This window comes from Solea senegalensis, linkage group LG1 (assembly GCF_019176455.1).
Source record: "Solea senegalensis isolate Sse05_10M linkage group LG1, IFAPA_SoseM_1, whole genome shotgun sequence".
Lineage (NCBI taxonomy): Eukaryota > Metazoa > Chordata > Actinopteri > Pleuronectiformes > Soleidae > Solea > Solea senegalensis.
In genome coordinates, this window is record NC_058021.1 from 28,117,625 (window position 1) to 28,144,855 (window position 27,231).

The 27,231-nt window shown below is 38.6% G+C and overlaps 2 protein-coding genes across 3 annotated transcripts in view; one reads left to right on the forward strand and one right to left on the reverse strand.

Annotated features, from left to right (window-relative positions):
* Window positions 1–16,992, reverse strand: part of abi1a (abl-interactor 1a) — a 46,616-nt gene extending 29,624 nt beyond the window's left edge. The window contains 2 exon segments of the mRNA XM_044035058.1: window positions 4,231–4,398; window positions 16,832–16,992. Coding sequence (XP_043890993.1) covers window positions 4,231–4,398; window positions 16,832–16,948 — 285 coding nt within the window. The 5' untranslated portion in view covers window positions 16,949–16,992.
* Window positions 16,993–17,827: 835 nt separating this feature from the next.
* On the forward strand, window positions 17,828–27,033 carry acbd5a (acyl-CoA binding domain containing 5a). Of its 2 annotated transcripts, XM_044035029.1 has the most exons (14): window positions 17,828–17,914; window positions 18,224–18,359; window positions 19,352–19,472; window positions 20,395–20,467; window positions 20,569–20,686; window positions 20,795–20,827; window positions 21,728–21,958; window positions 22,050–22,253; window positions 23,007–23,101; window positions 23,206–23,422; window positions 24,107–24,303; window positions 24,845–24,904; window positions 25,376–25,485; window positions 25,647–27,033. In XM_044035029.1, the coding sequence occupies exons 2-14, from the start codon at window positions 18,254–18,256 to the stop codon at window positions 25,657–25,659; spliced, it is 1,578 nt and encodes a 525-aa protein (XP_043890964.1). In that variant the 5' UTR covers window positions 17,828–17,914; window positions 18,224–18,253; the 3' UTR covers window positions 25,660–27,033. The 2 variants fall into 2 exon arrangements, with proteins under 2 accessions (XP_043890964.1, XP_043890972.1); XM_044035037.1 differs by lacking the exon at window positions 20,795–20,827.
* Window positions 27,034–27,231: the final 198 nt, after the last annotated feature.

The window sequence follows — 27,231 nt, forward strand, 5'->3', positions numbered from 1 at the left end:
TGTCACAATTCAGCCTTCTTAGGCTGCATCTGATGGCAACAGTAGCCTGGGTGAGTCCAGCAAAATTAACAATTCGGACTTGGCTGAGATGGTCATAGTTTTTGAACTACTCAATTTGAACATTCTGGCCTCTGACCAGTTGTATAAAACTGTAATAATATGTGGTGCAGCTCACAAAAAGCTAATCCAAACAAAGCAAATCATAAGCAGGACACAGGAGCTGCAGAATGAATAACACACAAAGACAGGTTCACGCAGCTATCCTTTTACGGACTCTCATTGATATCCATTCATTTGGACAACGTAAACAAAGCATAATCACTAAGCCTGAACCTAACCACAGACATGAGCTTGAGCATTAGGACCAGATTTCAATCTCCATGAGGACTACTGCTCCTGACAGGGTCAGTGTTTTTGCCAGAAAATGTGTAAAAGTGGTATACACAGCGCACACACACACACACTATTCTCCCTCGTCTTCCCACTCTATTCGGGTATCACAGAGTGGTTCTCAATGTGAGGCATTTTCTTCCGCCAGAGAGACAAAGCACTCCCTGTTCGCAGCCGTTTAGCAGCCACTTCACACTCAGCACAAGGTGGAAGCCCCGCGAGCTTCTCTATTCTCCCACCGGCCCTTTTTCCGCCTCAACACTGCAAGGCTACCCCGGTTTGTGAAAAGGCACTTGCAGCAGGGGATGTGACATGTCAACAAACACCTGACAGCAAATACTCCAGCATCTGTGACTACACAGCGTTTTGATACCCAGAGATGCTGAAGCAAACTGTGACATCCACTGAATACCAATAAGCAATTTAAATAAAGATTTCTAAATTACAATTCTCGAAAAAGACAAAAGGTTTAGTATTAAACACAATACAAGGACACACGTCTTTTAATGGCAAACAACCGTGACCCAAATCACAATATTGATCGTGAGCAAACGCAATTTAAAACATAAATCTAATATAAAATGTTGGGAACATTCTGTAAATTTGTTTGAAGAATCCAAAACAAATCTCCTACGACTCAACTGTGGGTACCGTCCCAGTCTTTGGGAATCACTGATCAAGTGCAATGCACTTGGTATCCGTCTCAGAAGGATGAGTCAGTTCAAATGGGAGAAATGCCACCACTAGCCAGACACACCCTGAACAAAGTGAGCCACACGTAACTGTGGGCAGACCAATAGGAACGTCTCAGACGCCAGGCAGAGTCTTACCACACGCTGACTGAAATAAAAATGGAAGGGAGACAAATTATGAGGCTTCTCGAGCTTCAGGCATGAACGGGTACCAGGCAACTGAAAATAAAAGGATTACAGAGTGAAAAGACGTTTAAAATAAAGGCTTATATAAAGCAAGCAAATTCTGAAGTGTGTTTATTCGTACAAGGGAGAATTTATCATAATTGAACTGGCACAAGTAAATTCACTATCACCATTCAGCAGAATGCAACACTGTCCTCGAGGGCCGGCATTAATCTCATATCCATGAGCAGTGAGAGCAACATGATAATGATCCACCTCTGAACAGGACAGTGGAGAGCAATAAAACACACCCACTGCTTGCAGAGCTGACAAGGCTGCCTCTTTATTATTAAAAGAAAAATACGCTTCATTACAGGAAACACTTTAGGACTTCATCCCCGGATTATCCATAAAAACACAACAAGATGATGATGAAGATGCTCTGAAATGAACGGCACCATTAGGCTTTCTGTGTGTGTTTGTGTATTCTACTCTTGATGTTTTCAAGCCAAAGCTGCTAAATCATTCATATTTCCCACAGATAAATTTGAAAAGACACAGCAGATCCAAGGAGTAATATTTTTTTTATTATTAATAACAATAATAATAATAATAATAATAATAATAATAATAACAACAATAATAATAATAATAATATTACAAATTCTGAAATAAAAAAATTTGTGTTATGTATTGGACGTTATGTATTTCAGACATAAAGCACATGATAAAATAGTGCAATGTTGTCTTACATAAATAAAGTTCTTACATCTTACTTCTCGGGTAGTTTCTAAATCACATTTTACGACACTTTTTGCTGGTGAAATGAGTATAAAATATTAACTTAATAACTTAAAAACAGAATTTAAGAAAAACGGAATTTGGAACAAATAAAACTGATGTCATAGAGCTCTATTTATTTAAAAACAGAGGGAACACATTTTTTTTCTAACCCATATTCATTTTCAGTTTGGCTACAAAAACTACACAGGCACTTGCTTTAATATTCTGTAGCATAAGAAGTACGGAATTTCCGAGGCACAAGACAAGAGACGGTGACGAATGTGTGCTAAAGTAAAGCATAGACTTTACTGGAAACAAACACTGAGTTTATACGGTGATTGAAAGCACCCAGTCATTCGCAGATATTTGCGATGTTGTCATGGTGACTGAGGCAGGCTGAGGCGTAATGGTGACTTAAGAATTGCCTGCATGTTATTTGTCAGGATATTGACTCAAAACGTGACGGAGAGTAAATATGCCCTCTTGCTTTTTTTGCTCGACATGGTCCATCTTCCATTCCCCTGTGCCCTTCTCCCTGATTTGCCAGCTCTCTCTCTCACTCTCTCTCTAAAGTCCTCTTTCCCTCCACTTAGACTGAAAACCTGACCTTCAGTTCATCCTGAAAGAATTTCTGGCACTCTCAGCAAAGCTCAATCAGAGGAAAAACAGAGATAGCAGACGCTGGAAAGACCAAAACAAAGCAGCCAAACCCAGTTCCAGAATTAAATCGACATGAAATGACCAAATCCTACTTCCCATCAATTATTCTACATGTTTAGATTCCATCATGAGTGTCTTCCAGGATTTGTAAATGCATCCCAGTTTCCAATCTATGAGATGCCACATGGCTGGAGCTCTTTGTTTGATTTGTCTAAGCTCTTAATGCCATCATTGGATGAGCGGCTGGATTTACCTGCACATGGCAGAAGCTTCGTGCTTGAGGGGGAAAGCGGTTTGAAGGTGAAAATGTGTTATCTTTGGATTACAGTAACTTGCTGTACCTTTAGGTTATAGGAATGACTTGATAGGAGTGACTTTTCAATATTAAAACATCAATTAGGATTAAAGGTGGTACGTTTTCATACTGTACTATCACTCGCAAAAAGGTACTATAGATGTTGTAGGGATGAACGATTTTGGGGAAAATATGTACATGCATTTTCTGCCAGCAATTAAGTCAATGCATTATAGGTTTTAAATGTGATGGAGCATTACCACGAGATAGGGAATAAATTAATATCTATTTGCAATATCAGAGGGATATTTTTACATTATTATTCTCATTTTCATTTGAAACACATATTTAAAATGATTACTTTGTGATATTTGAGCTGATCTGTGAGAAACAAACATGTTTTCTTCAGTCTGTAGAATGCAATTAGACAATAATTAACCTAAAATAATATTTTTACACACACTTTGGCTGTAACAAATATGCACCTCCTGCGATTTGAAAATTGCAGTGAGCTATATTGCGATATTGATAACATTTTGATTAATTAATCAGCTCCAACATGAGGTACCATCAAAAATATACCACACTTTTGCGAAAAGCATTAAAAAAAAGATATGGATTTCTCCCAATGCAGTCATGTATATTACTTTTAAAAAATGTATGATCTTTCATTGACTGTTAAGTACAAACCCTAAAAGCCAAAGCATATCCTCAAGAACAGCCTTCAAATTGTGTTTTTTTTTCAAAATGATTTGATTTTAAATTGATAAATTGTTCAATCGTATTTGAACAGGGATTCTTTCAGGATTGATGAGAGCCGCATGAAAACCCTACAAGCGTTTATGTTTGCCATCAAACTCATGAGGAAGAAAAAGAGGAAGGCGGTGGACACAGTTAACAATAACAGCATAGGCAATCACTTTTCCAGACCTGTAATTGCATGCTGGCTCACTGTGGCAAATACAGACATAACACAATGAGTTGGTGCCTTGCAAGAAGACAGAAGCACAATAGTAGGACAAATACAGAACATGGGTCATTCTGCCAAACACACAGCCAGTCAGACATTTGGACTAGACTGATAAGGCAATAAAGAAGGAACCATGGTTACTACAGAAGGACTCATACTGTGTTGGCAAATAACTGAGTCAGTGTGAGAAGTGAGAAATGTGGGGCACCATTCTTCACAGCTGTATGGTCTGTGGTGTGTGAATATCTGTGTGTGTGTGTGTGTGTGTTTCTGACCTGAGAAATGTGGTTGATGGAGGACTCCATGCGCCGCAGCTGCGAAGCCTGGATGTCCAGCAGCTGCAGTACATTGTTGGCTAAGGCATTGATCTGGTAGGCTACGCTGGCCAGGGATTGGGTGGTGTAGGCTTTGGTCTCCTCCAGAGCTTTCCTCTTGTCCTGGGCCTGTACAAAAAAAAGAGGGATTAGAGAAGAGAAGAAAAAGATACAGATGAATAAAATGATGTAGGAGGAATCCAAGTGCTTTTAATATCTTGTAACACAGTTGAGCTGTGTATCCAGGTCAGGCTTGTGGTGAAATTGGGTCAATAGAGCAGCCACGACATCTTTCCTCTGATACCATGCACATTCTCCTGTGACTACAATAATTGAGGTTCTAAGGATACAAAATTGCACAAACGTAAATATATTAGAGCTGAAACTATTAATCGACAACTATTTTGATAATCGATTAACCGGTTTGAAGCTTTTTTCATGATTAAAACAAGATTTCCGATTGTTTAAGCTTCTTAATTGTGAATATTTTCTTCATTTCTTTGCTCTGGTAACAAAGAAGTAATTAAAAGTGAATCATTATGGTTTGTGCACAAAACAAGACATTCGAGAACATCATCATTTCCAGGTTTGACAAACACAGATCAACATTTTTTAAGGTCTGACATTTTATGGACCAAACGATTAATCGAGAAAATAATTAACAGATTAATCAATTATGAAAATAATCGTTAGTTGCAGCTCTAATATATTAATATTTAATACTCGTGGTTGTGACCAAAACAACCAGAAAATATGCTAACACAAGGCTAAATGTTTAAAATAATTTGTCAGGTCTAAACTTGTTTTCTTATATATCATTTACGAGCAACATGAAGAAGTTCAAAACCACAAGTTAATGGTTTCATTAACTTTCACTGAAGAGCAAAAGTCAATCTTTAGCGGAATCTAATGACTATAAATATCACACTGAAAACTGAAACTGAGCTAGACAACAAAACTATCTACTGTTTATTTTTTTCTTTTCTGCTTGTCACATTCAGACATTGTTCTGAATAAACCTCTTGTGCCTGCTGGGAAGTAACTGGACAGCACGGAAAAAGCTACAGTCAAACACTGTTCCACTGTACTCAAAAGATAAAACTTCACAAAAAAGGCAAAACCACACCAACTGTGGTAATGACAAACTAAAAGCCACTTCACATGACATCAAACAGGCTGAGGCCATGAGCTGAGCTCCAAAATGAGCCATCACGTTTGATGTCTGTGGGCTCATCCCATCACTGCTCACTCATAAAGCTTGAGTCCAAAGAGCAGTGCCTGGAGGGGCTGTGATAACAGGCTGCCCTGGCAGGAGGTAGTGGTGTTGGTGGAGGAGGAGGTGATTACTGGTCACAGAGGTTATAGAGGGGGGGTGGAAAAACAGAGAAAAGGATCATTTGATCAGCCCAAGATGGGATAAATGGATGGACATACAACATGAGAAGAGCCATGATTCACCGTGGCAGCACAAAACTAATCCAGTAGCAATCAATGGAGCTCAAAGCTCTGCTGGTTAGCCTGGCTGCGGCATATGAGCATATGTGCTGTGCAGTTACACCTTCAAGAAGGAGGGATTTCTCCACAAAGCTTATATCCAAAAGGTCCATCTGATGAAAGTGCAATCTTTTGTGTGCACATGCAGACACTTACTAACGACACGACAATTCAAATATTCTTCATACTTAAATATACACCCAATATGATGGTTAAATTAGGGCTGCAACTGACAAATATTTTCACAATTAATTAATCTGTCGAAACCAGAAAATATTCACATTTAAGAAGCTGAATAATCAAAACAAAATGTTTTAATAATGAAAAAAACCTTGTAACCGATTTTCAAAGTAGTTGATAATCAATCAATCAATCAATCAATCAATCAATCAATTGCTCACTGCAGCCCGGGTTGAAATGCACCTATTTACATAATAACACATGATTCTGGAGAGGCTTGATTAAAAATGTTACATTTACTAGAAAGCTGAATTTCTTTATCTTAGTTCTCAACTACCAAAAACAAACAGGAAGATACAACTGTAAATAATACTTTGAAGTTATCAGTTGAGATAATCTTTGTTTAATTTTGTTGGGACTTACTATAATTACAGTCCCATGGAAATGATTATTTGAATGAGTCACATTTGTTGATGTGGAGCGATGTAATGACAACTAGCAATTAGGAGTGTGCAATAAATCAATAACAGCATATAGAGTGATATCTTCGGTCGCAATATAACAAAAATTCAATATTATCAATACAATGTTTATGCCCTGCACAAACAATCTTTGAAGTACATGTAAACACTCTGAAGGTTTTACCTCAGACAAATGTAAAATATTTCTGTTTTAAGTGTTTCCAGTTTTTCAAATATAACTGGTTTCTTCAACTTTCACTCAAGAGCAAAATAACCTGACATTTATCATGATAATGACATGGCAATATGCAAAGTGGGCGGTGGAATAGCAGCTTCACGAAACTACACGAAACAGCAAAATAACACAAACAAAACAAGCCACAACAGCACATTTTTTTCAGCTGCAAGAGAATGCAGTTTTCGCTGGGACACAAGACTTCAAACAGATGACTGAACAACATACGCTTCACAGTGCAGAACTGCTGGCTGACATATGCCGACAAGCTGCGAGTCAGAAACATTGTTTTCATTGATACAAAAAATATGAAGGGTTTTATTTCTATGGCTAAATCCATGTGCAACCATAGAGAACAGATTTTGTAGAAACTCTTTTCACATAAATATAGAGACTCAGTGTGATTTGCAATTCAAACTGCATTCATAAGATTACCATTGAAGTGATTTTACGCATGAAGTCCATATACATATTATGAGCCTGTGGAATCGGTTGGATTTACTCATCAGGGATATCCCAGGATTAGACTTGGAACTTGGAACGCATAAGAAAAATATGTCAAGTTGAAAGTGTGCAGTTTAATGGTGATGGTGTTAATTATTGAGCAGTGAGGACTCACTACAATAAATCATCTACATGCACTGGAAAAATGGAAGATTCCAAACTAGAGTACATACAGTATCTCCTCAGCCTGTACTGATTCAATTTGTTTTATTGTGAGGGTCACTATATTGTTTGTTTTCTCAATACAATTCTGAAGCAACATAGCCTAAATCATCTATACGGTATAGAAAGAAGCACAGTGGATTTATAAGCCTGCATTGTGTTTGTGTAAATCTACAACATAACATATATTTGTACACGCTGTGATTTGCTCAGCATCTTGCAGATGTGAAGTAAAGAGACAAAGAGCATCACAGATGCTCCACAGCTCAAACGCAGTAGTGTTTATACTCTGCATTTCTTACAAACATATTTATTCATGGTAGACCGTGCTTTCAACCAGAGCACAACATGTGATATTGTTTAGTCCATGTTCTTCAATGGTTGCTATTGATAAAGTTGTTTTCATTATCTTGGACTTTATCGGACTCTCTGTCTGAAGGCTCTCTTTATTCCCTCGGTGTAAGGGAAAAACACTCTTTCAAATTGTGATTCAAAGCACACAAAACACGGTTTTATGCAGGATAAAATTAAGAAAAGGGGGGCAGCTCTGACAGCTAGAGACAAGGGTACGACAAACAAACATTTATCTTGCACCAAGTACAAGATGCAGCCACACAAGATGATTAAAGAGTATAATTTATGAACATAAAGGTGAAAAATCATGCTTTAAAACACATTAATCAGACTATCAAGAGTCTTTGCTTCACCGCCAGTTGTTGTTTTCCCAGTGAAACAGTGACTTGAGCTGAAATGAGGTCAGATTAATCTGATACGAGGAATGGAAAGTGTTAAGGCTGATCTAGGATATTCCTTTTTTTCCCTGGTTTACATGACGTCTGATCTTAAGCATCCCCCATTATCCCTCATGACACATTTCTTGAAGAGGGGAGAAAGTAAAACTGATTAAGCAATAGTCCAACAGCAGATTCTGACTCATCTCTCTTTTTTTGTATTTCTGGGTTTAGTGGTCCAAACTGTGTCCAAATTTTGTATGCTTGTTATGCGCCAATGACACCAGAACAAATTCCTTGTATGTGCAAATCGTACTTGGCAATAAAGCTCTTCTGATTCTGATTCTGATTCTGTATTAGCTCACAGAGCTGTGATGCTAAGTCAGTGATGTACGCTCGGAAGGACAGATGTGACACTTGATTCATTTCATCCCCTGCATGGTGTTGTTCACACACACACAAATCCTCAGATTAACCAGATTTGTTGTTTGGTTACTCAAGAATCTGAACTTGTCATGATATCCATTCCCAGTGAGAACATGTTGGGCTATATTTGCTTGAGACATTTGCCAGGAAAGGGACAAAGAATGGGATTGCTCAAAACAAAACACAGGCTGACAGTACTGTGCAGCCGTGGGGGATGCAGAGATGAGGTGAGCTCCCTTCAGCGTTCCTGGGGCACTTAATCTCATATTTCTGGGCTGAGTAATGACAGAAAGAAGGAGGTATCAGAGTATCTAGGTGGAGGCAGACAGGCCGTCAGCACCTCTTCGGGTTTTAGAAATGGAGTACAGAGGAATGCAAGGTCATAATAAACCTGTAGTGACCGGTTTATCAGTGTTTATGAGGAAAAATTGTGACGGACCTCAATAGCATAGGGATAATGACTTCGGGAGTGGCTTTCTGTGGGAAGTTTTTCAAGCTCTGAGGCACTGAACTGGGTAAATGCAACCACCTCAACTATCACCCATCCAGTCTGGCAAGATAACGGCCAACAGTGAATTGCAACAGCTTTTTAAAAAAACAAAACAAAACAAGGTGTTCCCTTCTTTACAGTCAGGCACTGCAGGCTTCTTTGAGACAGTAGGAAGGAAAAGTTCAGACTTCCTCCCTGAGGACAGAAACTGTTCAGAGGTAGGAGGAGGTGTAGAGGGGCAGCCCAGAAGCCTGAGCAAGATTAGGAAATGAGCAACATTTAGTTTGCCTCCTAATTAAAAGAGGATGTGAAATATCTAAAAACCCATCACTGCAACATCTAAGTTTGGAGGAAACATTCCTCACAAGGTGTGAAATATAGAGTTGGACTTTTTTGTGGTACTAAGAACTGCCCATGCTTTAGTACAGCTGACAAGCACATTTGCTTTTATGTGCTCTCACTTGTTCAAAGGGGGGAGTGTGCTGGGAAAAAAAAAAACTTTCAGGAATGTTTGGAATTGTACAGCATGTCATACGTCTCCAAACTTTCAAGTGTTATTGAAGAACTCCTTTCCAGACCGCAAATGTCAGGGATGAGCTCAGGGAAACAAAAGAAAATAAACACTGAAATGGAATTGCCAGGGGTTTATTTTTCTCTTCTGTAAACTGGAGAGGTTTGGGAAGGAAAAGTTCAAAACACCTCAGCAGGAGTGAAACCTGTGGCCAAAGCAGCACCAAACGGGAGCAGAATGAACACTCTGTAAATCCAACAAGGAGGTCGTAAGGCTCACGAGATGCCACTTTGCTCTGTTGGATGTATCGACCGCTTGGAGACGGGTGAGATATGCGAGACAAGAGGCAGCTGAGAGGTAGAGCTCAGTGAATGATTGTATTTATGTGGCTGTCTGACATCCACTGATGGGACTGATTGAAAGAAAGGAATGAATCTGCCAAAAACTACTCTAAATACTGTGGTATATATGCCAGATCTGTATGTGGCACTGTAACGCTACCACGGAAATACACTAAAACAGAGGAGAGGGCAAACTAAAGAAGAAGACGATGAAAATGAAGATGGAAACAGCAAATGACAGCATCATTTGAAAGGTTGCCCCTGGATCAACTACATTTCAACTACCTTGACTGTGTGTAGAGAAAATCATACCAGACAATTATCTTATTTGTTCTGCTACAATGAGGTCATAATGAGGCAATGTTTTATACTTCTCACACCATGATAACATTTAGTTTGTGCTCCATTGAAGCATAATAGATCCAGGTGCAGTGGTAGAGTCCTTGTGCATACTATAGAACTATCATGCTATTGTATGCTCACACTATCATTAATTAAGTTACCATCCATGCAGACAGCTAGAACTTTTAAGCTGTGTGTAAATTAAGTTTGATGGAGGATAATTTTCACACTCTTGTCAGTGTGCCAGTCACTCTGGCTTTATTTCACATGAGAGTCCACTGCATGTGTGTGCAACACATAACAGCAAGGAACTAAGAATTAATTCTGTGTGACACGCTTTTTAGGTTCAAATAGGTCAATGTGCCAACAAATTTATAATTTACTTATTGGCTCTTATCCTTGACACTAATTTAACAATCTGGACAAAGACTCGTCCACGATGACTCAGTCAAATGTAGTTAATAGGACATAGGATTAGGCCAAAAAGAGGCTTGTCTGTTAATCATGGTGAAATTAAAACAATGAGACAAACCTCATCCTCACAGAGATGTTAATGTGAGATGTGACTTTGTCCTCAGGTTGAAATAGGAGAAACTAAACAGCCACAGGAGCCATCTGAGGAGCAACAAAGTAGTGAAAGTGACACCAGTGTGCTAGGAATAAAAAGAACTTTCCTTCAGCTTAAGATAAAACTCATCTGCATGAAATGTTAATTCATAATCACTCTTCCTCCAGTGCAACACATGGAGACTGACTGAAAGGCCATAAGGTCTACCTGACCTTGAAGAACTGCCAGCATGCAACAGAAAAAACCTGCAGTGTGGCACAAAGACACAACAGGGAAGTTTGCATATGGAGGAAAGTGATTAACCTTCCATCACTGACTTATTAATTTCTTCATCCAGGTAGAAAGTCACTGTTATGTGGCTAATGCTACATATGTCTCTTATGAACAAATCTATTCCTGAGAGGACTGAAGCGTTGGAGAATTTTCTTTCCCCCACTTGCTGACTCACTACAACACATAAAAGTGTTTGGACCTATTATTCACATTTTGTCTGTAAAAAAGGAACAGACTGAACGAGCCCAAACTCCCATGTTCCAACCAGCTTGTAGCAGATCATTCCAACAGTCTGGACCAAACCAACTCCAGTCAACTCGGGAGTGACAGGTGGTCAAAAGGATGAATGGGCCTGGCTGGTGGGCCAAGAGAGTGACTAGGCCTCGGAATGCAACAAGAAAAAACCAGGCCACTCGGAGAAAGAGTTGGAGAAAGGAGGACAGGAAACTGAGCGAAGAGTTCACATGGATTCTTCTGGGAAAAACAGAACAGTACAGCGACAACAAGGTTAAAAAGACCTGGACAGGGAAGAGACTTCCTGTCTCGTCAGATTCAGACACTACCAGCATGGATTACCACACCACTCATGTCGAAAGTGCTAATTCTGGCTGGACTTTCCGTTTTTATTAGACAAAGTATCATGCTGGGTCAGCAAACAAAAGTCACATGGCCCAAGCTTGCAACACCAGCTCTTTGACTTTGTGTCTTGCCAGTTGCCACATCTTAATTCTAGTTCCCTTTTTTCGAGTTAATGTATATTGTCTACATTTACACACATAATAAGAGTTTAGACTCCAGTACGGTTGCACGATGTTATTGGCACGATATCAGTATCACCGATATTGGCTTTATAATGTATTATTGGATATCCATCTCTGGCGATTCCCACCCATGTCCTGTCCTTGCAGACATCTGAAGTATTTCTTTGCTAAATAAAAAAAATAAATCCATTAATAATAACATGAATAACAATTTGTATATATTTTGTGAACCAATAGGTGGAACAGAAATGTCTTTGTTCCACCCAATTCTTGGCTTATGGTATTTGATAACACTTTGGTTCCAACTCTCAATTACCAACCCTAGCTATACTGTGAAATATTAAAAAAGCCTGCTTTAATACAACATAAAAACAGTCATAAAATCATTGATCGCACATACACTCCTATTATATTACCTCTGAATAAACTTTTAATTAAAAGAAATACGGCAAACCCCCCGACATGTTCTCAAGGTTTCTCCAATTACTGAGTCAATTAAAGTGGATTAAGATCAACAAATATCAATCCCAGCCCGAAAACAACTAAATCAATCTGTATGCACGGACTATTAAGTCAACACAGACCTTTCTAGAGCATGCTTCAGTGTGTCCTGCTAACATGGCCAGATGGCCCACTTTACATACAGGATATGTGTCCTTGTCACATAGGTTACAGCAAACAGGCTGCCGTGCTAATTCAATGAAAAATTAAATGAATCAGAGCCAAATTTACACTTAAGTTGCTACAGTAAATAGGAGAATGTGATAAATACAACAATGCAGATTAATCTCAGTGTGAGGGTCTTAATGTGAAAGGTTTTTGTTTTTTTCTATTATTAAGCTACTTCCTGCCACATGGAGAAAAGGCATTTCCAGGGAGCCGATCTTCAGAGTCAGCAGGGCAAACAGGAAACATAACTCGGACCTGTCAGTGTGTCACACATCACACAAACACACACACAAGCACCCACACAGTGCAGTTGGACCAACCAAAGTCACAATTGGGTTGAGAAAGTGATGTGTCCTTGGTTGAACAGAGCATTCACCATCTGCTCAGGCTGCTGAGCTGCACACATACACACAGTCCTGAGAACACCAGAGCCTATGACAGGAACACACACACACACATACACACAAATGTGACAGAGGAGTGCTGAAAGGACGGGCCACTTCGAGCTGAGACATGTTGATATGTGCGCACTTCAGTCAGGAGAGCAGTTTTATGTTAGTGTGTGTTTCTGAGGCAAAGAGACGTGAGTATCTACAGCAGACAGAGAGTTAGTGTGAGAGAGAGAGAGAGAGAAGAAATGAGAGAGAGGGAAGGCTTCTGAAAAGTGCACTGTTGGTCTGACAACCGCTTCACACAAAGCTCCAAATATGAGCCTCAAATCCTGCTCCTTTTTTTTTCTTCAAACAAGGTGTTGCAATAAAACAGATTCACTTATAAAAACTCACCACAGGGTTAGTTTAAGTTTGAACAAAATTGAAAATCAAGTTATGTACATCAGCTTGTCAACTTCACTTAATGAAAACAACTGTTCCCTTCCAATTCTTTCTTGGCATTTTGTTCCCACAGTGATCAGATTTCAGACAACAGCCTGAAGTCCAGGGCTTTGACGAACTTACTGCACCTCATTTTTTTTTTTTAAACAATCATCTTGTTTTTGATGACACATATGTCTTCAAAACTATAGGGCTGTTTTGTTTGAAAAAAATAGAACACTAGTGCCATTACAATATATTTTGCGATACCATATTCAACAAAATAAGCCAAAGTCATGGAAACTGAAGCAAAAAAAAAATGCTTATCCTACTCAGGAGTAATTAAAAAAAGATAGGACAGCAAATTAAATTAGGTAGCTGATGACAAAATGTGGCCAAAATATTAGACAATATTAGTAATTAGCTTAAGTCTAACCTATACATTTAAGTCTACATATAATTTCAACATATTAACAGATGCTCACACTAAAGCCTTTTGCAAAACTTTGAGGAAAAAAGTTCTCCAATGTTATACGATGACTGTTAACAAGCCATGTGCAAGAATTGTGCAAGAAAAAGTGTAAAAATAGCAAAATTCAAGAGAAAGAAAATTAGAAGAAATTACAAAATGAAGTCAGTTTAGCAAAATTTTTTCCACTTAAAAGAGAAAGTGTCAGCAAAAAGGAAAAGCAGGTTTGAGAACTTATTAGTTTTTTGTGGTACCATATTTTAGAAAACATGGATGGTAAACATTTCCCAAACTTCTATTATCCCCCCAAAAAAAACACAAAGACCAACGGTGTTTCAAAAAATTTAAAAGTCCATGACTTAGGGGCTAACTGACAAAACTATTATCAACATTAAAATCTTGCCACAAATTCTGCCGTCACCAAAGCCATGGTTCATTTGTTTCTATCTTACATTAGATTTATGGAAGGGGGAGAAAAAAAGCTTCATCCTCTTGATTGTGGTCTTAAAATAGGGCAAAGATGGTTAAAGTTTGGTCCTGCAGTGTTTGTGAAACGTGGGCTGTAACTAACAAGCACAAAGCTGCAGAGCCGTGCCTCACAATGCCAAATCATCCAAGGACAAGGAAGAAAACAAAATTACAGGGAGTCCTTGTGGGAGTACAGCTGGAATGGACACACCCTCTGTAGCTGATATGGTGGGTTGACTTCCTGCCGAAAAAAAAAAAACTCTCTGGCACAACCCACTGTTGCTCTGTCACTCAATTTGTTCTCAGAAGGTTTTGGGTTGAAGTTACTGTACAACAATTAAAACAAAAGACAAAGCTGTATGAAGCGGCCTGTATGTGCAGCTTCATACAGGCCAGCAGAGATTAAAGGCAAGCTTTGTTCCCATGAACAAGTTGAGGGAGAAAAATCAATACCTCCAGCCTTTATTGACCATCTAACAATGGCTTTACATTCCTCTCTGTCTCACAGCCTGGTTACAAGTCAGAAAAACCCACAGAAACATCTTCATGAGCTTGTGTCGCCCTTTTTAATCTCTTTTTTCTGCAACTAACATTTATAATAAATGTCTATAAATCTGTTGCTTATTTTCATGATTGCTCAATTAGTTGTTTCTTGCTGAAAATGTCAGAAAACAGTGTAAAATTTGAAATGACAACAACGTCAAATGTTTTGTTTTGTTCAGAAAATCAAAAATATTCTGTTTACTGTCACAAAGGAGGAAAGAAACCATGCATATTCACATTAAGTAAGCTGCAATCAGACGTTGCTTTATTCAATTTAATTAGAAAGAACACACTTAAAGTGATTGACTATCAAAATAGTTGTTGATCCCTTATGTAATATATCTGAATACAATATAAATAACACTTCAAAGAAGACATAAATAAAAGACTATTCTCTATATATGAGTATATAGAATGAGTATATATAATAAGAATATACTCCATAATCCAAAAGAACAGCACTAAAATATTAAGATAAAGATAAAAACGACATACACCACAGCTATACAGGGACGAGATAATAAAATATTAAAATGCAACGTGAATAATCCATCAGCAGCAGTGAATGTCTACATGTATGTGGCATTATAAAGTGTTTAATGGTTCTACAAAAGTGTGTAGCAACAATAAAAGTCATGCACTGACATTTTATTTGCAGAGCAAGTCCATAAGACCTTCACTGTCATATTCCTGCACAGGCCCAGTGGGGAATTTAAGCTGTTCTGTGGTATTAAATGGTGAGTTTAATGACTGAATGTAATGGACTGCAACCTTACTCTAACATTCATAAAGACTTAGGCATAAGACGATATGGAAAGTTCCTGTCACAATTATCATGACCAAAATATTGCAATACTCTTACTATAATATTGTGTTACTAACTACATATATATATATGGTTTAATATTCTTGAACATAAAAGGGCTGAGCCCCAACCCTGATGGTGTGTTCCATTTGTAGTCAGAGCTCAGAATTTCCGAGGTCATTGGGCATTCCTGCGTCTCACATTTCCAAATCGAAAACTCGAAGCAACCTCACCAACCCCAACGTGGGATTCCAAAAGGCTGCCACTAGAGAAAAACTTTTGCTTCTTTTGCTTCTTTTACCGTTAATAGCATTTCAGTCGCATTTGTTTTGCAGTGAATCAATCGTACACATAGTACTTTTACATGTTTTTTAACCGCAGACATGTTGTTACAATGTTTGTGTCCGCAAAATATTACATCAATCGTTGTTATCAACTGGTATTGCGAACAATAGCGAGCCTGAAATATGTTTGTGTTTCCGACTTAACAGAACACGGTAAGCCACACCCAGTTCCGACTTCCGATGTAGCACTAATCAGTCTATCATGAGGGAATATGTTCAAAGCATTTGTTCAAATTTAAGAACAACTATTACTAATGTAAAATAAATCTAAATTGGTATTACTAAAAAGCATTACAAAACGTTGTAAAGTCAGATAAACATCATGTTGCTACAAATACGTTTTGCAAAATCACAAAGTGATAAACAAGAATATTAAATAAGACTCACAAATCATGAGGTCGCTGAATGACTGAGAGGAGACAGGGTCCAGTTTTAATAATTCACTTGTAATTGATATTATCGCGATAGAACGCGATAATATCGCTAACATTGACCCGTTTCTTTAAAGGCAGTTGCACAGTGACGTGACAGTTTATGTGAAGCAGTGACGGGCTCAATAAAAGCTGCAACTTTCGACTTATTATTTCTTATTTAATCACTTTTAAACGTGTGTAGTTCAATGACCTGCTGCTAAAACAAACACACACGCTGGCCTACTTCGCTATGTGTGCAAGCACTTTCGAACCTACACACTCGTTTACTAAAATAATAAAGCAAACAAAGTAGACACACCCTCTGTGTTAGTGGAATAAATGTGTTCAAATCGGCGTTGAAAATGTCCCCAAACGCACCACGGTGGCTTAAATAAACCCAGTCACCGAAACTGTTATTCCAGCTCCGAAGCTCCGGGCGAGTCCTGGGTCTTTATCCACATTTCCTGTCCCAACAAACCATTTAATCCCGAACTGTTTTAGGGCGATACAAAGGGACTTGAAAGATAAGAAACGAGGCGGTGGCTCGTCTACTTACTTACCTGGACATAATTGTTCTCGCAGTAGTCTGCTACTCTGGTCAGGTTTTGGTAACTCTCCACGAGCGCCCGTTTACCGGCCGGAATCTCTTCCTCTAACAACATTTGTAGCTCTGCCATCTTACATCCCTCCGCAGAGGCTGCCTCTCCCTCTGCCTGCCCTCACACTGAAACAGCCAGCAGATCCAGAGCTGCCTCTGAAGAAGGGAAAAAAAAAAAAAAAAAAAAAAAAGAAAAACTCCTTCGCTTCCTATTGTGGGATTCCTGCCTTCACTTTGACGTCACCACACATCAGCGATCGTATGTGGCTGCAAGGAGTAGTCACTCAACATTTAAGAAACGGAGCCGCGTTTCAACCACATTTTTAATATATTTATCAATAAACTTATTTTATATTATTACTATTTTTTGCATTGTTGTTGTTGTTTTTAATTTCCATTTTTTATTAGTTATCGTTGTTTAATTGTGTTAATCAATATTATATTATCCTGCATCATTTATTATGAATGGTGCACTTTTGTATTATATCTCTATAATTTTATATTACATATACTTAAATGTATGATTATTGAAAACTGTACCACCATCACAATGCATGAATGCACATAATTACGGTGCTGTGCGTTATAACTTCCACCAAACATTCGATTATCTATCTATCTATCTATCTATTCATTCGAAATCAAATCAGAGTGAGAACTCTTGCTCTTGTATCGAGTCTGCCTATCACGCTTCCAACTTGGATTCCAAGAAGAGCATGCTGGGATATGTAGTTTAAATAGATGGTACTATTCGCAAATGGTAAAGCTGGTAAATGTTTTAAATAACATTTGATACGTTTCACATATTTTTTTTGCTTTTTTGCTCTAATATATTTATTTTTTCATCGATAAAAAATGTCAGCTAGAAGTAAAACATTGGTCGAAGTGGGGGATTGTGGACGTTGTAGGAAATCGTACAATCGCGCAGAAAACTACACCTCCCAGACCACACACACTTATTGGCTTTTATGTTGTTCATGGCGTCTGATGAAGGGCTCAAGACAAGTCGCCGTCTGACAAACAGATAGGCCGGTAAACTTTAACGGTGAGTGTCGATGATTTCCAGTCGTTTTCCGCCGAGTTTTAAAATGCAGCGTGTTTTGTGGTGTAAATATGGTTTTAGTTGACGCTGTGTCGCACATTAGTTGTTGTGTCCTAGATTCATAACCGTGCAACGTCCTCCTACTGGCTGTCAAAACACACTGTAGGTTACATTTACAACTTAAGCTAATCCTCTTATTGTTGGGAAAGTGTGAATCCACGAGGCCAACGTCAGCTCTCACTTTATATTGAATTGTTGTCATTTTTGTTTGACATACTTGCAGTGTTGTGTTTACTTGTTGCCTGTCTGTAGGTTGTTGTTGTTGTTTTGGTCGTGTGTTGCATGATGGAAGTGGACAGTGTCAGGATGGAGGTGGACGGTGAAAAACGTTTGGCCCAGCGCAGATTTGACGCAGCTGTCAAAGTTATCAAGAGTTTACCCCCGGATGGTAAGTAGGTCTCCTGAATAACCAGTAATTACAATACTATATGACATAAACGGGTGCACCATTTGATTACACTGTAAGATGATCAATTCGCTTCATATATCAGATTAATACATGGCAAAAAAGCAACTATACACCATAAATGAGTAAATCAATAACTCCTACACACATCTAAATGTATTTATCAATGCCGTTAAACTCAGACTTTCCACGATAGAAAAATTAAAACAATACGTTGAAATATCCATGCTATACAGTATCTTAAAATGTATGCACATGTAAATAACTATAAACTGTAAAATAGATACTGTTTTCTAATATTTGGTTTGTGCACTTAGTCCGAGAATGTTGTGGTTTCCCCGCATTCCCCCCTCTCAGTTTCCAACATTTTTAAACTGCAGTGAAGAAGCGGAAGCGAGTGTAAGGTTTCGGTCTCGTGATTTTGTAATGTTGACATTTATCTAATTAATTTGCATCTAAACAGGCTGATGGCACAGCAACAGAAGGTCTTAACCACCAAAATAAAAGCTTACTAATTTCCAAAGAAACAGCGACTCTGTTATTATAACATTATAATGCTATTTTTCATACCGTGTTTTCATACCAGTTTGGTGAGGTAATATTTATTCTGCATAACGTCATAATAAGCAGAGGTTGGATCTTTTCAGTAAGCATGTGTGTAAAGACAGGTTATACCTTCTTAAGGCCAGTTTGACAGGCTCACTCCAGGAATGGGGGGTAGAATCACAATGGTGTCAGAACTAATGGAGTCAGATTCAGGGCAGCAGCTCGGTCTGCTTGCTGGGATCCTGTGAGATTTAAAAGGCTTAATCCACTTTACTGGAAGCATACAGAGTGGACACTTTCTTTGCAGCAGTCAGTGCACAAGTCAGTGCATTATCAATAAAGTAGTTTCACTTGAAAGCTTCACTGATATGAATGGTAATATGAAAGGCACTAATTCATATTTGTCTTCAAATTGCTGTCCTTTTCAGGTCCCTTTCAGCCATCTAATGACATGATGCTCAAGTTCTACAGTTATTACAAACAAGCAACAGTGGGACTGTGCAATATACCCCGACCTGGCTTCTGGGACGCAGTTGGCAAAGCAAAATGGTATAAAAACAAGGGTGGGGGTGGTGGAATACTATTTATGTTATGTGTGGTTTTGTTATTTGTCTCTTTTTGAGAGAACGTTTTCTTTCAAGGACAAGATGACAAGCTGAAGTTGTACATACAGGATTGTGGAAATTGAAACAGCTCTCACACTTGCACACGTTGCATAACATTTCACTTTTTACCCACTTTGACTTCACTGTGCAAAACAAGACAAAGCAAACTTGTCTCAGCTGGGTTTTCTTTCAGCTGGGTTTTCTGGGTTTTCTTTCAGACCCTGTCTGAATTGTAGGCTGAGTTGTTGTTCTTCGATCTTTGGACTTGGCCTTCACTGAAATGCGACTTGGAATGTGACCTTTTAGTTTATCTCATGCCACCACTGTGTGTGTATTTTTTTTATCAGGAAAGTGTAAAGACTTAGTTTGAGATTAACTTGTTGTATGTCTGTGAACCCTTTGACCCACAGATAGCACATGTCATGGTGCCTTTAAATAAACTGAGCTTATTGGGAAAACTGGAGCAAAACAAACACAATGTGACAGTGACTTTAAACCAAGCAGTTACTAATTTCCCAGTGAAAAAATCTTTAATTATGGCAGGGCTGCAACAACAATTATTTTCATAATTCATTTACTTTGCCAATTATTTTGTCAATCATTAGATCCAGAAAATGTTGATTGGTGTTTCCCAAACCTCGATATGATGATGTTCTCAAACATCCTGTTTAGTCCACAAACCAAAAGGTTTTAATTATTTATTTGTCGTATGGAGCAAAGAAACCAGAAAATGTTCACATTTAAGATGCTGAAAAATCTAAAAACTTTCAAAATAGTTGATAAATAATTTAATAATTGATTCAAAAATGATTAATTGAGTATTAATTGCAGCTGTAATAATAATAATAATAATGTTTGTTTTACAGGGATGCCTGGCATTCTCTTGGAGATATGTCAAAAGAAGAAGCAATGGCTGCCTATGTTGATGAAATGAAACTGGTATGTTTCACCCTTAATATGATCAAGTTAAATTTTGTAAAATTAATATTTATATTGCATTAGACTTACAATTGGACTTCGCTCCTTTGTTGGACATGTAGATCCTGGAGGGCATGCCCATGACCGACGAGGTGGAGGAACTCCTGCGCGTCCTCGGCCCGTTTTATGAGCTGGTGGAGGAGAAGAAGAAGATCTCACAGATATCAGACCTGAGTGCAGGTAGTGTTCACACAGGTGGCGCAAATTCTATTGCTTGTGTCAGAAACAGCATGTGGCACTTAAAATATATATCTATTTTTAATAATATGCCTCTCGTCTTGCGCTCAGCCCGTTTGACACAGTTTGCTAGGCAGCTGGAAGGCAAGTACATGACGGTGAAAACCCCTTGGTGGTCTAGTTTTTAGCACACGTGTGGTGTTGTAGCTCCAATGCTTTAGTGCAGTGGTTCTCAAACTTTTTATACCAAGTACCACCTGAGAAAATACTGAGCTAATGTTAAAATAGGCCAAGCAAATTCAGCTACTTTTCACAGGAGGCAGATTTATTCCCAATAAGATAATATCTTCTCCTCTTCCTCACATTAGATTAAGATGTAGCAAGAGTGGACTCTGATTATTTCTAATTGTCTACACACTCACAAAATTCCTCGGATCCACTCTGATCACATACCCTGGTATATACAGTATACACACAACAGTATTTCTGATTTTCCTCCAAGTACCACAAGAGGAGTCTCACGTACCACAGTTTGAGAACCATGGCTTTAGTGCTTCTAGTGTTAGCAGTTTCCCATACTTATTGATTAGTTCTGAACAATTACAGTTTCTAATCATCTTAAGGTGAGAGACCCTGACTGTTCAATGTTTTTGCTTTAAAGGTCCAGTGTGAGAGTTTGTTTTGGGTAACTACGGTGACCTTCACATATCAGAAAAGATGTTGTTGTCATCAAGTGTATTGTCTATGGGTTTTAATGTGGATGGGGCTGTGTTTTTGTCTAAAGTACATTAAACTAAGGCAATAAGAACAAAATGTATATACTTAAAAGCGATTGTACATTTACAATTGTGTGAATTATAATCAATTTCTGCTGATAATCCCCCCTAAATGTTTCACACTGGACCTTAAAAGTAGACCTTTAGGCAGACCCTAAAGTTAAATCTTAATGAGAGTGACCAAGTGTTTTATAATCCTGAAGGTAAGACTTGTCTTTTAGTTTTACAACCACATACTAACTTCCTTTTTCCTTTTTTTTCCTCGTAGGCTTTGGTACAATGTTGAATTCGGTGCACTCAAAGAGTGTCACAAAGAGCATCGTCAGAACCATGGAAATGAATGGCACTCTGGAGACTCGGCCTGCCAGACTCAAAGCAAATGAAGTGAAGGAGACGTCGGAGGAAGACGCAGAAGAGGAGGATGAAGAGGATGATGATGATGATGATGATGATGAAGAAGAAGATGAGGAGGAAGAGGGAGTAAAGGAGAATGGAAAAGGTAACAAAAAACCGACCACAATTTTGAAGCGTGGCAGAGAATCAGGAGTGGATTTTTAATGTCAGGTATATTTGTTTTTGGGGTTTGGCAGATTTGACTTCAGACACAAAATCAGCAGCTTCACAGCCAAAGAAGAAGAGTTCAACCAGGAGACACAAAGAGCCCCTGTCAAACGGCAAACTGGCGAACGGAGTCGCCCATCTGACCAACGGGAGTCATTCCAGAGTTGCACTGAACAGTGACCACTCCCTGGACGGTCCAGTCAGCGAGCCTCTGCTCAACGGTCACCGAGAAGGTGAGGAAAACGTCGTTCATGGACGTTTTGGCCTCACTGCGTGTCCTTGAAATGTTTCAGAATTGTTTCCGAGAGCTCTTTGCCTTTGTATCGGCTCACCATGTGATGAGATCATCTGCTAAGCTTCATCGGCAGGCAGAGCTGGCAACTCCACACACATCACCCACCCATGGGACAGTTTTAACGGAGGGAAATCATGCTTCAGCGAAAATTAAGCAGCAGGCAACAAATTAAGTGAAGGCCGCGTTCTCTCTCATGCCACATTGTTAACTACGGTGCAGTTTATTTCACAGGAACAATGCAAGACAAGGGCACTTTTCGTTTACAGAGGCTGATTCAAGCTGCTGTACCGAAACGTTTAAAGGGGTAAAAGAGTTAAAAGGGGTAAAAGGAAATTAAAAGAATGAAGTAAATAAATAAATAAAAGATTTAAACTTAGTCAAAAGCAAATTCAAATAGGGCTCCAACTGTTACTGGATTTCCAAATGAATCGAAACTACTAATAGGTTTTTTAGCTTTTTTTTCCAGCCAATTAAAAACAAGTTTCTGGTATTTTCTGGTAAACATTAAAACAGAGTAATTTTGAACAAAACAACTACTTAATTGATCGAGAAGTTAATTGACATTAATTATTCATGAAAGTAATCATTATTTGCAGCCCTACTTTCAAATCACAAATGGGTTTAGTCCAGATAGAAAAGAGGAGGAAGAGTCTGATCGTTTTGTTTCCTGTCTTTTTTGTGCTGATCTCAGATCTCAGTGATGATGTTTCGGCTCCAAACCAAGTGGCCAGCGACTCGGACAGTGAAGTTTACTGCGACTCTGTGGACCAGTTTGGCCAAGACGAGGCAAGTAACGGTTAAAGAAAAAGAAATCACACCCATGCCTATGGATGAATTATATTTAGTGACTAAATCATCATGGAGGTTGTTTAAATGTGCCTCTTCTCCAGAGTGCAGATCGTAACCGCTCTCTGGATGACCTGGATGAAGAGGAGAGCCACGTGCTGCAGCCCCTGGAGGCGACGCAGGGAATCCAGGATGAATTTTATGCTCCAGCAGAGGTCGTCAGGTGTGGCGGAGAAGATGGCGATAGTGGTGGGACAATGACACAGAGACAGGGACTGGAGGGAGATGTGCCAGACAGCGCCGTCAGAAGAGGAGGACGAGGTAAGGTTGCTCTCATCGAACGCTAAGACTTCCAAAAACCCAGATCTGCACTTAAATTGTATTTAAAATTTATTGTGGGGGATTTTGTTTCATGTTTAACATAAATGTAATCCCCTCCTACATTTCAAAGATGATTTCAACGATTTGTAAATCAAATTAAAGGTAGACAGTGTAGGCAGAGGAATTTTCTCATTATCTTTATACTTTCTCAGCGTTCTTTTCTTTCAGCAGGGGTGTCTTTTGGCTTCAAAACATACGTTTTATCCAACTGGACTTCTATTTTGCTTTTTCCAAGGAAATGTAATACTACATAACCACAATGAGGCATAAAAATGCAGTTTTATTGGAAGATTTATACATTATTACCACTTTTGATTGATAGGTTAAACTGGATTTAAACCTGTGGGAATGTGTTTTATTGGCAGTTATTTCCAGGTAAAATGCCTCCACAATTCACGCGGGTATTTCTCAGCCTTGGTTTCTGATTAGCAAAAGAAGGAATGCAAGAACCAGATTATTTCTTCCCCGTCTGCTTTGTTTGTCACAGCAGCGCATCATTACCGGCGCAACATTGCACCATATATTAATGTTCTGGCCTTTAGCTTTAACATTTGCCATTCATTTTTAAGCAAAACTTTTCTTACCTGGGTGAAGCAGAGGTGAAAAGGCTTTTTTTTCTGTCAGGCTCCAGGTCTCAAGACCGTGGCTCTGGAACCATGATGCCCATGCACGGTGGCGGAGATGGGGGCCGCCGGGGAGGAGCAGGAACTCCAGGAGGAAGCCTGGACGAGCAGATAGTAGTGGCACTGGCGAGACTGCAGGAGGACATGCAGAGCGTCCTGGAGAGGCTTCACACCCTGGAGGTTCTGTCTGCCAGTCAGGTCAGAGTCTCTCGCCGCTCTGGCAAAACAAAGAGTCAAACACTTAAATATTTAGGCAACACGGAGGATTTCAGTGTAGATATTAACACCGTATAAAGCTGTTGAGGCCCATTTATATCATGACTTTATAATACAGCATGAAAGTAACAGTTTGAATCAGGTGAAGGCCGTTGTTAGGAACAGATTGACTTGAGTGTTTTCCACAGCAACTAGTAACAGTTTAATAATTAACATAGACCCTGCTCTGTTATGATTTCAGTGTGTGGATTAAGAAGATAAAGGGATTGAACTTTGGTTCAGTTCAACTTTCTACACTGGAACCCACTCTGTTACAACAGTGGCAAAGGCAAATTTATGCATAATGTTAGTGACTAATGTCCATAAATCATTTTAAAACTGGTAAATTAATGATTTCAAAGCGATGTTTTGTAAATTAATTTTAGGGGTGTTTAGGGACCAAAATAAGTGTTTAGTTATTGACACATGAATGTTTACCTTTACTCATTTTTCTATATGTTTTTGTTTCTTTTTTTCTCTACAGGCAAGATCACTGGCTCTGTCTCCCACTTATACGTCACCCCCACTGAATAAGAGGAGTCAGGTATACAGTTTTTTTTAAAGTAATTATACATTTCTAGGCCGACGAGACATACTTTAGATGTTTAATGTAAAATGACGAATTTTTAAATCCTTCATACTATCTCACTGTCTTTGAATTATTAAAACAAAAAAGAAATTGATCAAAATAAATACATTTAGAGCCTTTTTAATCGCAATGACCTCTTCACTGCGTGTTATCCTACTTATTAAAAGACTCGGAAACACAAATATTGATTTGGTTTGAACTGCAAACTTTGTTCCATTCATAGTTCAGGGAAACCCCAGTGTTTACAACAGCAAATGTCATTTTATAGCCAAAAAAATCAATGCATCTGTAGTTTGTAAGGAAGTCTGGGTTTTATCCTAAACATGCCTCAGCTGATTATCAACAGGAACCATAACTAAACATCAGTTCACGCTAGTTTTTTTAAATAATGTTATCACAAATGTATTAAATTTTTTCCTTACCCAGAAGCCATCCTGGTGGCCTTTTGACATTTCTCCAACCAGTCTGGCCTTCGCTGTGATGTGGCCGTTTGTGGTGCAGTGGCTGATTCGTCTCATTCTGCAGAAGAGAAGGAGGTATTTGTTTACACAGACGAACATTAACATGAGCGTGATATTTTGATTTTAAATCACACAGCAAAGGATTTGCCACTAAATAATATGTACAGTTTTTTAAAAATGTGCTTTACAAATAAACTCAACCTCCTTGTTGTTCCTCTCTGTTTTGTTTGTAACAGACGAATCAACTGAACCCACTTCCATCGTCACTGTCCCCTCCCTGCTTGGACCCACAGTCCTGTAATTTTGCTTTTGCACTATGAAGAAAGCACCTAAACCTGAATTTGAAGAGCAAGAGGAAGAAAGTCTCAGGACACAAGTCGTAACCGCGGGATAAAATGAAGAGTGAACCTGCGATTTAACACACTTTTTTTCTCTAAGTTGATGCCACTGTACTGGGACCGTTTTCTCTCCATGACGTGGTTTGAGCGGAGCGCGTTGAAAGACCAACTACAGTAGTCTGTCGGTTGCTCTCGTCGTGAAGGCTTTGTTGCAAAACGAGAAGCCCGACGCTTTGTTGTTGTAAAAGCTTGATGTGATTATAAATTTTATTAACAGTTCACTTTTCATTAGTCGCCCAGTTAATGCTGCTATAATAATAACTGTAGTTTAGAAGCCAGGATTGAATGTAATGATATCAATATTTGAGATTTTGATATTAAGGATTAAATATCAGGATTAAATAAGGATTAAATTAATATTTATTGCTTTTACTTGTAAAGAAGGCACTACGGGATGTTTCAGAGGGGTTTTGTGTTTGGAGCAGAGGTTGCAAAAACTTGGGACTTTTCTTTCACTTGGCCATGTGAGTTTGAGACCCCTGGTTTAGAGTGACCCGCAGAACGTTGTTTATGGTTCAAACGAGGTTGATTGTGTTGATTTTTTTTGTCATCAACTGTCCAACAGCAGTCTGTGTGTGTGTGTGTATGTGTGTGGTTGCTTTACATCATTAGTGTGATCTAAACATCTGAGCCTCCACATTATTGTCTCCAAATAAAAAAAAAGTGCCTCAACATCATGGGTACAATCATAGGTGGCATTATGATTTCATACATTCTCATATTCGGAGCATTATCATGTGTAGTCCTGGACCAAAAATCGACGGTAATTTAACATCCTGTTCTGGAGATTCTCCATCCCACAGCTTAATTAATGAAGTAGTCGTCATGAATGCTGCCATGTTTTCTTCCTGCTATATGATTTAAATGTGTGATGTAAAATGTTTGTATGAATATTGTGGAAAGATTTATCTCTTTTTGGAGCAGATAATCATAACATGTTTGCAAAGCGGTGAGATCTATTAAACATTGTATACAGTAGCTGTACAGTTCTGATGATTAAAATGCAATATTTTAATTGCATTACCATATATTATTAATGTAGACTGTAGACTCTTTGCGGAGCTGTTAATGTTTTAATAATAATAATGACCATGATGATGAAAAAAATAAGTCATAGTTTAACTTTCTACTGAAATGTGCTGAGGCTTTCTCACCCTCTCTGCCTGTGGATAGAGTGGTGTTTGCATGTGATAATCCAAGCCTAATAAAGTTTTCATAAACTGTTTGTCTGCATCACTTCACATTAATTGCTGACATCAGTTATTTCCAGAAAAGAGTAATTTTCTCAGGTGACCGCTCACAAAAATGATGGAAAATATCAATTGAATGATAATCAAATGGTGTACTTTGTCCACAAATCAAAGAAACACAGTTTACTGCGGTGTTCCTCAAACTTAATAAATGAGGCCCCTCTTTTTAAATC

What these genes read in the sequence shown, in the direction of transcription:
- acbd5a (XM_044035029.1), top strand. Translation starts at nt 18,254, where the DNA reads ATGATGGAAGTGGACAGTGTCAGGATGGAGGTGGACGGTGAAAAACGT. An exon ending in CGTCAGAAGAGGAGGACGAG is followed by an intron (nt 23,423 to 24,106) that starts GTAAGGTTGCTC and finishes TTTTTCTGTCAG; the next exon opens with GCTCCAGGTCTCAAGACCGT. An exon ending in AGGTTCTGTCTGCCAGTCAG is followed by an intron (nt 24,304 to 24,844) that starts GTCAGAGTCTCT and finishes TTTTCTCTACAG; the next exon opens with GCAAGATCACTGGCTCTGTC.